Below are 14003 nucleotides of genomic sequence, written 5' to 3'. Positions count from 1 at the left end.
CCCAGCTTTAGCAATTCGAAACCATTACCAACTGTCTCAACCCTGAAACCTTGAAAGAGCAGGCCACCAACATGACAGGCAATGACGTACATTCTACATTATTGGCAGCAAAATTATTCAGGGGCTGAATACTACATTGTCAGGCCCCATAGCAAAATTTGGAGGGGAGTCCTGGTGATGCAGTGCATCCACCTGCAACCCTCAGCCATTACTGCACATTCGCAGACATGATAGTGGGTGCAGGTGGAACTACAGTAACTATGGGCTCCAGCTTGTCTCCAAAACCCATAGCCACTGAACCCACTGCAAGAGCGGTAGGTCACACACCAGTCTCTCAGATTCTTTCACTTACCTCTTCGCTGCTTTTTCAAGTTGTCCCTGCAGTCCTCAGGCTCTGTTGGTTTCAGGCCTTTCTGTAAGATGCTGTCCAGTCTGTCTCCACTGCAGAGATCCCTCCAGAATCAGAGTATGAGTGTGGCCATCTTGGATTCAGTCATATGATTCCTCTCAGCCAATCAGGTGATAACAGCCTCCATTACAGATTCCCTCCAAAACCAGTCAATGGGGGCTGCCATCTTGGAAACAGTCACCTGATCCATCTCAGCAACTCAGAGTGCTGCTTCTGCCCAGCTGACTGCAGTCTCCAATCAGAAATCAACAACAACTATAAAAGGACTTCCTGGAGCATTGCCTGTTGCCAGTGCAACATTGTATTTCAGATGCCAACTTGGTTCCCAGAAGTTTGCAGTCTTGCTATTAATCCAGCTCTGACAGTGCAGTCTGTATTCTGCCTCCAGTCCGGTCCATCAATTCAGTTCCTGTTTGCTCTCCTCTGCTAGTGTAATCACCATCTGCACCAGTCCATTCACTACATGCAGAGGAACATTATCAGGCCACCAGATTTGTCCACGTAGTCACCAGTCCAGCTCCAGAGACACAACCCAGTCTGGGTACAGACAGATTCTCAGGCGTGACACAGTATTTCCGCCACTGGTTTAGGGTAACTTCTGAATCAGAAAATTTGACTACACATTTGTATAAATGCACCTTGACCACTCATATGTCCATTCCCACTTTACAGATTCCCTGTGTGGATACTTTGTGTGACCATAAGTGGGATGGGATTGTGATCCAGGATAACAGTCACTTCAAATAACTGCTTGCTATCACTTCTGGACATTATCCTTAATAGATTTAAACTTCCTTCTTTCCTTCCAAAACACTGCATGTTGAAGACATTGGGGTGGTCTTTATTTCTTGTGTCACGTACCCATTTTAATTACACTGGTTTATGTGAGCAAAGAAAGGCACTTTAACAACATAAACAACTGAGAAGGAGGAAACCATTGTACCATATTTTACCATCAGCCTTTATAAACTAATGGCATCTCAAGATTGCGTTAGCTTACCTAATTATTGGAGTCCATAGGACTCCATCGCTGCTGGAGAAGACGCTCCTCGTCCATTGCTGGGTCCCGTTACCATGTGCATAAACAACCTTAGTCCCGCCTGCGCAATAGCCACACAGGGGTCAGAGTCTCCATTTGCCAGCAGCGAAAAGGAGATTTTAGTTAGTTAGGGCAGTGAGGGTTTGCTAGGGCTCGCCAATGAGCCCTGGCTTGATAACTTCAAGCCGCGGTATGCAATGATAAAAAAATATTCTTTCTGTCACCCACTAGCCACTAATGTTAAATAGACCCCACAGTTTTAAATCAAGATTCAATGGTGCATTAATGCTAACTTGATCCCTCAGTGTTTTATCAGATGTATTACAAATGAAGTCTGAACAGGAAGAGCCTACAGACAAGTTTGGGGATATGCAGAGTAAATTATATCTGTCTCTCACCTTATGTGTCTCCACCCAACTTTTTCACTTAACTGTTCAGCGCAGTGTTGCCTAACACAAACAAATAAATGTTTCTACACCACACTTAAATACATACACACACTGTACTAGATTTAGTGGGCTTAGTAAAGGGTATATGGAATGATGACTCTGGGCAGTCATTTAGCAATGGCCACTTGCAATCCTTACTACTACTTATTTCCAAACACTATGTCTGGTCACCCTCTGCCACATGCATATTTGACCATTTAGGAACTTTCTGGAGCATGTGTGAGCTGGCAAAATTAGTGTGATTAATGCTACATCCTGTATTGGACAAATGTTAACATCACTCTGACAATCAAAGTTCAAAGTCACAAATCACAGTGACCAAAGCATTTGATACATTACAGTGATTTATAGTAAGTTAGTAAATTATTGTATTAGTAGTGCAACTCTCTGCAAAAATATTTACAAGAAATAGCCTTTTTAAATATTGGCTAAAAAAAAGGAATTCTTGGTAGATTTTATCCAGGTAGCTCTGTAGGCTAGGTTATCATCCTGAATAATCCACAGTTTGTAACGTCATTACAGAAAATAGTCATCTTAAAATAGTACTTGTAACATTTTTATTTTCAATAATAAATTGACCCTTGCCAATGATTGGGTAATATTTTCTATCACTAACATATCATCATTTCTAAAATATCTGAATATACAGAAGGGCTGCTGAGAATAAGCTTATTTCATTTGCAATGTTTCCTTTAATATATGGATATTATACACATAAGCCTAAGGTGAAAACCTATAGCATCTAAACAGGATAATAATGCAAATATAGGACAGGCAGTGGTATACATTTCAGATGTGCAGAGTAACTGTTTTAGCTTTCCCCAGCTTTCCTAGTTGAAGACTAACTTTGGTGTATTATGTTGCATTATGAACTTTGCTGTACTAGGCAAGACACTTGAATATCTTGTTAACATCAAAATCGTACTAACTTGTAAGATGAAGTGAAATAAAGCTTAAAGGGTGTACTGGATATAATACTTTAAATGTGGGGCAGCACGGTGACTTAGTGGTTAGCACTTCTGCTTCACAGCTCTGGGGTCATGAATTCGATTCCTGACGATGGCCATATCTGTGTAGCGTTTGTATGATCTCCTCGTGTTTGTGTGGGTTTCCTCCCACACTCCAAAACATTCCAGTAGGTTAATTGACTATTAAAAATTGCCCTTAGTCTCTCTCAGTCTGTGGGGCATACTCAATTACGTTTCCGGTCCACGGGATTGCACCGGAACGGGCCACAAAGTTAATCCACGGTACCGCGATAACGTGGATTTTCGTTCGCACCCCGTAGGGCTGCGTACGAAAATCTGCGTTAAATGTAATTGAATATGCCCCTGTGTGTGTGTGTATGTTAGAAGATTTAGATTGTAAGCTCCAATGGGGCAGGGACTGATGTGAATGAGTTCTCTGTACAGCGCTGCGGAATTAGTGGTGCTATATAAATAAATAGATGATGATGATGATGATGATTGTATCAAAGCACAACAGGATGATATTATAAAATATTGTTGGTCCAAATCTCATGCAAAATTATTTATTTAATTATGGTGAAAAGTGCAAATTCTTATGCGCTATATTTGTAGAAATGAGAACTTTGTATCCATAAATAAAGCATTGGGTGCAAAAGAGAAAGATGTGCAGCAGTACATAGCCAGAAATTGCTTCCATTAGACTTAGTCTAGATCAGGCCTGGCCAACCTGTGGCTCTCCAGGTGTTGTTAAACAACAAAACACAGCATGCTTTGCCCATAGATAAACAGCTGATAGCTGGCAGGCTATGGTACTTGTAGTTTCACAACACCAATAAAGTCACAGGTTGACCTGACCTGCACTAGATGGATAAAAAGAGTAACTGTTGCTTGGGTAGTATAGGTTAATGTACGTTTGATCTTTGTTAGTAAATAGCCCCAAGGGATCTATTTAAAAAAAGAACAAAATGGTGCCGTTACACAGTTTTCGTCTTGAAAAATGTATATTGCTGCTATAATGTATAAAAGTGAGTTTTAATGTATTTGCAAACATCGACAAGGTTATTGCTGTTTATCGATTTAACCAAAAATTGCATCAAAATCAGTTCTTCAGACCATTCATTTCACTTCATTCATTTTCAACCACTTTTTTCTTAAAAAAGTTTTGTCTGCTCACACATGGTGAACCCCATCACTTTCTATGGGAAAAGTACTAGCACTGAAATAAATGGAGTCATTACTTGCCAGGAAGAAACTACTATTACTGAAGTCAATGGAACCATTGCTTTCTATGAAAAAAACTACTGTCAATGACGTCAATTAAATCAAAAGAATCTCAATTTCCAATGTTCCGTATTCTCTACATTTATTTTTTTCTCTTTGCCAATGTCATTTTTTGGAGATGGGAGAGAGAAACAGTGTAATCATTTTTACTTTTGCACAATAAAAATTATTTTTTGTAGAAAATGGCTACTATTCCCTAATTTTTATTCCCTATTTTTTACTTTTCTGCTGTTTTTGATTGGTGTATGCTGTCAGAATATGACACTACACTATTGTGAAAGTCAGAAATATGTTAAGCAGACGACCACTGAGATGATTACATAGAAAATACTTTTAATGCATCTTAAATAGGTGAAATGAGGTAGGAAGTCTTAGGTACAATGTTTTGATACTTTCTAAATAGGTCTCTAAATGTTTTAGTTTTGCTGTAATAAGTTTGTCTCACAGGACAATTCAGTCAAGTGCTGCCAACGCTATATGAATCTGCAGTGAAAAATGTTTACTCAAACACATCAGTGGAGATATGTATCATTACAATATTCAAATTGAAATAAAGGAGAAAATGATCAGCATTTCTTTCTTATGTCACATGAAACTATACATTAAGATATTAAGTCCAACATGTCTTTCAGTGTGTGACCCAGTGCAGAAAACTAGATAAAGTTTGGCATTTTATGTGGACATTTTTATACTGTAATATGATAACCCACTAATGGCAGTCAATGGTCGTGGTGGGTCAAGGTAGACCTATATTAATGCTCTACTTCTGAAGAGATGAAAGAACAGATTCAAGTACCATTAAATAAACTCTGCTAAAGTCTGTATATAAGCAACAATAATAGTTAGGTTACATTTGTAAAATACACCATGTGGATCTTTCAAATCTATTTATTAAGAAAATCCCACAAAGATAGACATGTCCTTTTAAAACATTTCACTCTCCATTCCTTAATATATGTCATGTACCTGATTCATTATCAAATATTGATAAAGCTTGTTGGCTATACTGCATGCAAGAAGTGACTTTACAACTGACAAATAAATAGAATGAATTGATAAAACAATTGTTAGCCTAAGTAGCCTTTGGTCTGAAGTATAAAAAAAACAGAGGTTCTCTTACCTCTGTCAAGTGTGGCGTCGGATTAAATCCACAAAGATTGCATACCATATTCTTGCATTCTGTGCAGGTATTAAAATTAGGAATGTCAGTAGAACCATTATTTAGTTCTGTTTTACAGAGAGGGCATGACATTTTTGTCTCTGTTATCTTTTCAATAATTTCTGGTTCTGTTTCTTTTGAAAACTTCTTAGCTTCAAGAATATTCTTCTGTGCTTCTTTCTCTTGAATTTTTTTTGTATCTGGTTCTTTTGCTATTAGACTAGATTTAGGTTCCTCTGTTTTTCTCACGGCTACAGGCTGTGTTTCTTTTTTTGCTGCAAGAACTTTGGGTGACTGTGGAGCCATAGGCTCCTTTGTTTGTGATTTCTGGGGATCGGCTGATTTTTGTGGAGGTGCAGACTGTCTAGTAGCTGTACCTTGTGTGCTTTGTGTTTGAGCTCCTGGTTGGGCTGCAGTGGATATAAAACTAGAAGCTTGGCTAAATATTGATGCACCAAACCCAAAGAGTTTTCCAGTAACTGTTTCTTGTGGTGTTGTAGGCTGCATTTTAGGAGTTTCTGTGACACTTCCCAGGTTCAAACTGAAACGTCTTGGCTGCTCTTGTGGTTTTTGGGGCTGTATTGTAGGTTGCGATACTGTTTGAGGAGCCAAAGGTTTATGTGAAGGACTGGGTTTGGGAGTAACTGGCACTGCAGGTTGTGATGTTGTTTGTGGAGCCACAGGTTTTTGTGGAGGACTGGGCTTTTGGCTTACTGGCCCAGGAGGCTGTGATGATTGTGGAACCACAGGTTTATGTGAAGGACTGGGTTTTGGGGTTATTGGCCCAAGAGGCTGTGACATTTGTGGAACCACAGGTTTATGTGAAGGACTGGGTTTTGGGCTTCCTGGCCCAGGAGGTTGTGACGTCTGTGGAACCACAGGTTTATGTGAAGGACTGGGTTTTGGGCTTCCTGGCCCAGGAGGTTGTGACGTCTGTGGAACCACAGGTTTATGTGAAGGACTGGGTTTTGGGCTTCCTGGCCCAGGAGACTGTGATGTTTGTGGAACCACAGGTTTATGTGAAGGGCTGGGTTTTGGGCTTCCTGGCCCAGGAGGCTGTGATGTTTGTGGAACCACAGGTTTATGTGAAGGGCTGGGTTTTGTGCTTACGGGCCCAGGAGGTTGAGATGTTTGTGGAGCCACAGGTTTATGTGAAGGACTTGGTTTTGGGCTTACAGGTCCAGGAGGCTGAGATGTTTGTGGAGTCACAGGTTTATGTGATGGACTGGGTTTTGGACTCACTTGCCCAGAAGACTGTGATGTTTGTGGAGCTACAGGTTTATGTGAAGGAGTAGGTTTCGGGCTTACTGGCACAGGTTGCTCCTTTGGAGCTTGCTTGCCATCAGCTTTAGGGTTAATCTTTTTTGGACTTTTTGTAGGATCTTCTTGTGGAGTTTCAACTGTTTGAGGGATTTTTTGTTGTGCACTAGGTAATGCAGATTGTTTCAATTCCTGCACCTGATGGGACATGGGTATACTATAGTCTTGTTTATTTTTGTAAGTAGCAGGATGTTCTAGTGATCTATCTGCAGAATCTGTTACATTAGGTGCCGTCTTTCTAGGTGCAGAAGATACTGGAACTGATGTAGAATCAGTCTTTGCCCGAAGCAACTGAGAAGAAGATTCACTATGGACCGGCTCCACTGGCAGCTTCTTTTCAGGTACTAACGGTTTGGTTTTATCTGGCATTGTAGTTTTACCCATTTTATTTTCAGCTGTTGGTTGATTAGACTTGGTTGATGAGTCGGATACAGAAGTTTGCTTGGTTAATATTGGTGGTTTTTTGGAACCTTGCTTCATGGTTTGATCTGACACTGTGATTGGTTCCTTCCTTAGAGAAGAAACAGATGTCTCTGTAGGTGGTATTGCAGTTACAGGCTTTTGCTTGACGGGCTGTGGCATAGGTCCAGGAACAGTCATATCCATACCAAGCGCTCTCTGCATCTGACAGTTCAAACAGAGCCATTCTTGTATCTGTCCCAAAAAGAAAATAATCATAAATAAATATGAACAATTAATTCTTCTAGACAAATAATAATTTTATTCATTGGCATATATCTACTTTTTAAAACTCGACTGACAAAGAGGAATATGCCTCCTTAGCGCATACAGAAAAATATTATAAACATGCTTACCTAGGCAAGGAAGCATAAGTATATTACAATGTTTATTTTCAATTTTTGTATCATAATGTTCTAAATGCTGTAACCCCGGATGTAACCATAATGTGTGGATTTTTGTTTTATTTTCATCAACTATTCTTGCTCTTTAATTTCTTTTTTGAGTTGGCAATAGACAGATAAACAGATATCTCTGATGTGACAAACTAGAAAAGACAGATTAGATCAGACGGAAGACGACACGTTTTAAGCTCATGCTTTTCTTTTCATCTTCGTTTGACTAAAATAGTACAAAATGGTAATAGATATTTAGATCCAAATGACAAACAATTAATTCACTATTTTATTATTGAAGAAAATGTGAGAACTAGAAATAATAAAAAATTATTTATTTAGATTTGCTGCCTTTTTTTTATACTTTTCTAGTAATTAAAGTGACTGTATTGTAAGTCGCAAGAACCATTTACCGCTGGGGAAGGTTCTATTACACTACAGATTTTCAGTAGAAATACCACATACATATCTGTATTTTAGGGAAAGAAGTAAATATTGTATTTCTCATTTGGAGTACAATGTATCTAGAACACAAATTTATTTTAGATTTAATAAGGTGGTACATGAGTAGTTTATTACAAAAATGTGTCCGTGTTTTTTATTTTTACTATTTTGGCATAACAGAAAGGGATCTTATAGACCCTTAGCAGCATGCTGGGACTACTGCGATGGCAAAGTTGTCACTCCAGGGGTCCCAATCTTACAAACTCCACACAGTTAAGGCCATGGTTGTTAATCGAACTCATGACCCCAGTGCTGTACTGTAAGATAGAAGTGTTAACCACTAAGCCACCGTGCTACCCAATATGTATATATTAAATAATAAAAAAACTTGTGTACCTCTTTGGCATTTTGAAATGATAGCAAGCATAATATACGCAATAATAAATATTAGTTGAATAATAATAATAATAATAATAATAATAATAATAATAATAAATCTGGCTGCACCATTACTCGCAGAAGTATGAAACATTTTAAAATTAGCAGAATTGTAAAAAGCAGTATTGTTAGTTGCTTGCTCCACAGGAGCAAGCAACTAACCAAATATTAGCAGGATTTATAAATACAGATTATCTTGTCTGTTTAAACAAAGAGTCAAATGCACTTCCTGCCCTGGCTTACACAGGGCACAGTACGGCTGGTCACATGGTGTAGCATAGTAGTGAATTACAGTTGCCAGGAGACATAACAAAGGTGCAGATGGCTGGCTGCGGTTGACCTCTTTAGCAATGCATATCAATGTATAATTTACTCAAGTGTTAAAAAATCTGTTTACTTTGACAAACATCCCAGCTGATACACAGTAAACAATCTTGTTAAAATATACTATTTGACTGTTTACAGAAGAAAGGTATAACAATCAGTGTGAATGTTTTTTGTATGATGATGTTGGGAAAAAAAATCAAATCAGGCTGTCTTTCATTGGAAAAAATTAGCAATGGGTGAAATCTTAAACAGATATTTTAAGATACCTAGTTTATTAGATAAAATAACCGTGTGTAAGTATGCTGGTTACTTTTCTTTCATAAATGCACCAAGGTTGATTATTTACCCTCTCTGTCCAGCAAAATACTGCCCAATATAATGGTTCTTTCTCTGAGGTATGTTCATTGGCATCAAAGTCAGGATAAATTAGGCACCTCCAAATAACATTGGTTCCTATGAAAATACTGTGATTTAGCAATGCTCTCTAGAAGATGAACAATTCAGAAAAGAAAGAGTTAAAAGTCAAATCTAATGAGGATTCCACCCTGAATGGCTGCATTCACAATCTGCAGGATTTCTCCTAGCAAATTAAATTTGTAACATAATACTTTCCATATTGCTCATCTGAAAGAGAACAGTGGTCCATACATATCAGCTATCAGCAAACAGTAATTAATAAACACAGAAAAATAGAGCAGGCTTTATTTTTCCTGCACTGATCTGTCACTTGGGGCAGACAAGGAAGGCTGGTGTGTACATAACTCCATAGAAAACCATCATCCCTATTTTCAGGTGCATTTTGATAGATTGACAGAACACAGGCGCAGAGAAAGCGCTTATTTGTGAAGACCCAAACTGGCTGTAAAACAAACGTGCGTAAGTTCTCTCAATCACAGTTTTTTCCAAATACACAATGTTTTAATAAAATGCTTTTATTAAGTGACACCTGATAAAGCAAGGGTCCTATCCCAAAATGTTGTGTATTTGAAGCCATCAATAAATTCTGCAAATAAGTTCTATGGTGCAGATTCAATTAGCTGCGGAGTGTCTAGCGACCAGTCCAGAGATAGTTTGCGGTGGATCTTTTTACAGAAATATCCGTTCATTTTTCCTTGCTCCACATAGAGGTGCAAGGAACAATGAGCGGCTATTTCTACCGTAGTAACGGTAAAAGTGCACAGCCGCGATGTTCTTAGGAACATCTGAGCTAATTGCATCTGTCCCAAGAATGTCTGGATGTATGTTTTCGTAAAGGCATATTGTTATGGAAGATGGCTTCGGCAAGACAACACTCCTTTTCAAGTATAGTTAAAGAGGATTGTAAAGCTTACAAACAAAAAGTATGGATGAAAATTGACTCACCTATTAAAAACATTCAAAAATCAAAACTCTCATTTTGGACAAAGACATAAAGAAATATATATTTATACTTAAAATTGTAAAATACTTTTGTGAGCATTTTTTTATGTTAGTGGCTGCTCTTATGAAACTCCTTATACAATCTATAAATGAAAAACACATGTAAAAAACACATGTACCTTAAAAGATACCTTAACAAAGAATGTATTTCTGTTTTAAATTATGACTGCAACAGTAAATATAATGGATCTTCAATAGAGCAAAGGATAAACAATTACACACATAACATCTAAATTATTTATAACACAAGTGTTTGCCAAAAGAATCAACAAATCAGACAGCACTTATGCAGTACAATGTACATGTAAGAAGAAATTGGTAGGGGTATTTACAAAATAGACCTTTTTATCTATACAGACTGTTGGTGACAATCTCATCTTAAATGGTCTAATTAAACTGTAGTATAGTCTACAAAAGTGGCTTGAACAGACAGGATCCCGTATGAGCTATCCTAAGCACTGCAACTTTCTACATAGCATCTCAATTACACTGTTTCCAGTTACAGCAGCAATGTGAAATTGAACTGTATCCAGTCAGATCGAGAGATAGTTTCACATTACTACTGAAAGGAACTATTTTGCCCCTGTACCTTGGCTAACCTATAACAATATGACAGCAGCAGTCTTTACTGGAAATAATCTAATTCTAGAGATCTGCATAACATATATTATTTCATAAACCATACATCAAGCATGAAGCATAAATAGCCATGTTATAGCGCTATCTTTCATATAACCCACCAAATTGGAAAAGCTGTCAGGAGTTGTGAAATAATCCAACAAACCCTATTGGCGTCAAAATCACTATTATGGTAATGCCTATGTACAGTATGTATGCTTTCCAAGATAATAGATTATATGGGTGATTTCAAACAAGCTGGACACGCAGAAAAGTTAAGTATATAGTTAGTACTGAATGTTAAATACAGAGTAACACCAAACTTTAAAAACCAACTCCTTTACTACAAAATTCCCTCTCTTCTAAATGTAGAGGTGAGGTCTGAAATAATAATTAATTTAGTTACATTAGTGTGTACTCGCACAGATGGAAGGATATATCATCATCTATTTATGATGTTCAAAGGCAAAGCTATAGCCATAGTACAGCATGCAACTCCTATGGAGTCCAAAACGTAGTGGGCTCTGACCAAGATGAAAATTAGGAAATTTAGATTATAAGCTCCAATAGGGCAGGGAGTGATGTAAGTGATTACATAGGACAGCAATTGAAGTCACCCCCAAGATGGCTGCCTCACCGCCTGCAAAATGTAAAGTGCTATGGAGAGAAAAGCACTATATAAATGGATAAAAAAAATAGTTATTACAATTAATGCATTTAGTACTTTGTCCTGTTGGATACAGAGGATGGAGCAGACCAGATGGGTATGCCTTTATGATAATGGAAAGAGGGACTCTATCAAATTTTACTATGGGGGAGACAAGTCTAATGGTGTCCCTGAAGGAGCTGTCTAATGTAGGCTGAGTGCAGTAAGAGTGTGTTCACGCAAATAGGACTGAAGTAGACCAGCATGGAGATACATACACATCTCTCAGGAGTCGGCTAGAAGGTAGGTGCAAATACATGTGGATGATGATGACCGGCCCCAGCACTATCTAGTTGGTTCTGATTGCGAATTCACCTCTAAGGCTGATATGTGTTTTCTGCAATGATTGTGCATATATTATAGGATTTTGTGGACGTATCTTTGTAGAAGAAAATACTAATGTGTTTGCAAGAAGGAGTATTATGCTGTGTTATATCATGCCTAATAGTGAATGTTTTTTTCACTTTTCACTTTTTTTGCTTATGGCCTAGTTGTATGTATGTGTATGAGTAATGGGTGTATGTATGCCTGACATAAGCCTGACATAAACCTGACATATATACTACAGGTGCAGAGCTGGACTTCTCTTAAGATGCCTATGACTCAGCTTACATGCGTGAACACGCTATTTTTAGGGGTGGCTTTTTTAGCATAAAGGCCAAAAATATAATAGTGTAATTAAGTAATAAAATTCGTCATCTTTGCAGAAGTTTGCCAAAATAGTTTTTCACATAGTCAAAGTTTATCTTCTTTATGAACAGTTACTTACATAGCACTTACGTATTATGCAGTGTTTTACAAACAAATATTTAATCATTACTATCAGTGAATGCTTTAATATAATTTCTGGTTTGATTTATTTTTAAAGCTAAAATTCTAGTATTTTGCATTGTAAGGAAAACACTTTTTAAAAAACAAATTAGAAAAAAACTATAACTACATAAATGATTAATAGACTCTTTTGATAATTCTTATTACATGGTCAGTGTACTAGTTAAGAATGAATTTCAGAGAAAAAAGTAGGGTTTAAGAAGAGTTAAAGAGTTTATCTATCTTGCTGTACATGTAAGAAAGCCTTCAAACAGTTCAAACAGTTCTGTTTAGAGAATGAGCCAATATTCTCCCCAGTTCATGTAAGACTGATAAACGTTTACCAGAAATGCTTAGATGAAGATATTTCTGGCAAAGGGGACCATATTAACTATAGAAGCAAAGGGTAAACTTACTGTTTCTACTCAATGAAATTACATTTCTCTTAATGTCTGAGGAATAAATCACTGCAAATTGCAATTTTATATGATATTTGTTATATTTGGTCCCATAATGCTTCCATTGCAATGATAATTGAATATATGAATACTCAGATATCCATTTTAGCCATTGGATTAATGGAAGACAGAAGAAAAGAAGATTGAAAAAAGAAGGACAGAAACATTAAAGAAGATACCTAGATATTTAAATGGCAAGAAATGAATGGGTATATAAAATAAAGGAATTTGTTACAGTATTAGTGTTTTTATTTAATTGTACTTTGTGGCACTAAAGGTCCCAATATAACCATACTGCCCGGGCATTCTGATACTTGTAGTTCAATTAATATATATCCAGGTTTGCTGGAACCAGTAGTGACACAAAATAGAGTGCTATTATTTAATATTTGACCTAATACCCTAACCTTCACACCACACCAAGGAGGTTGGAATATGGCTACTTTTTTTCTGGACCCGATCCCCCTATGGTATTATGCCCCAAGCTAACCAGGTTGGGGCTGGTTCCCACTATTACACATGTCTGCAGGTCTCATTGTCAGTGGGATCATCTGTTTGCAGCTTTTGCGTTGGGCCCAAGCACTGTTTTTTTCCCCTGCATTTGATGTAAACAGCCCAGACTATGAGTGCTGGTACTTGGAAGGGTGGGGGCACATTTTTTCCTCCCATTACTTATTTATTTATTTTTTGCTAGTAAAGACATATCATCAGCAGCAGTAGCAGCACACAGAAGTCAAGCATGTCTGGAGATGCAGCCTACTCAAACTAGTTTTGCACTTGCAACTTACATTGTACCAAGTGGAATGTTGTGCCTAACAGTTGGACTTATGTCCAACTCTAAATGAGGCCTCAAGTTTATACCATTGTTGTGCTGTATTCCTATTCCATTCAATTGTCCATTCACTGCAATGGGGCTGTGCACTACTTTTAGAAACCTCATAGAAAAAAAATAGGCAATTGAAATGAACCACTTGTGATTGGCTGAGTAGCAAAAGACAATCTCAGTTGATCCAACTTAATTATAAATCAAGAAATTGGTAAAAAAAAAAGATATAGTGGGAAGTTCTTATTGCATTAAAAGTTGATTTGCCAGCTATAAAATCAATATTACAAAATCCGAAGCCCTATTTCTTACTGTGCCCTCACAGGACTGCTGTGACCTCACCTCCCATTTTCACTTTAGATGGCAGAAGAAAAAATTAAAATACCTGGGAGTAAATATAACCACCTCATATGAATCCCTATATCAGGAGAACTATCCAGCTCTCTTCCACAAACTCAAATCAGACATCCTCTCCTGGAGA

The 14003-nt window shown here is 37.6% G+C and overlaps 1 protein-coding gene across 2 annotated transcripts in view; it reads right to left on the bottom strand.

Annotated features, from left to right (window-relative positions):
- PCLO (piccolo presynaptic cytomatrix protein) overlaps positions 1–14003 on the bottom strand; it is a 239553-nt gene that overhangs the window by 198008 nt on the left and 27542 nt on the right. For both annotated transcript variants that reach the window (XM_075208696.1, XM_075208697.1), the window contains exon 3: positions 5267–7279. In XM_075208696.1, coding sequence (XP_075064797.1) covers positions 5267–7279 — 2013 coding nt within the window. The remainder of the gene's footprint in view (positions 1–5266; positions 7280–14003) is intronic.

This window comes from Mixophyes fleayi, chromosome 4, assembly GCF_038048845.1.
Source record: "Mixophyes fleayi isolate aMixFle1 chromosome 4, aMixFle1.hap1, whole genome shotgun sequence".
Lineage (NCBI taxonomy): Eukaryota > Metazoa > Chordata > Amphibia > Anura > Limnodynastidae > Mixophyes > Mixophyes fleayi.
The sequence above is the reverse complement of the archived record's forward strand: the minus strand, read 5'-3'. Positions and strand labels throughout refer to the sequence as shown.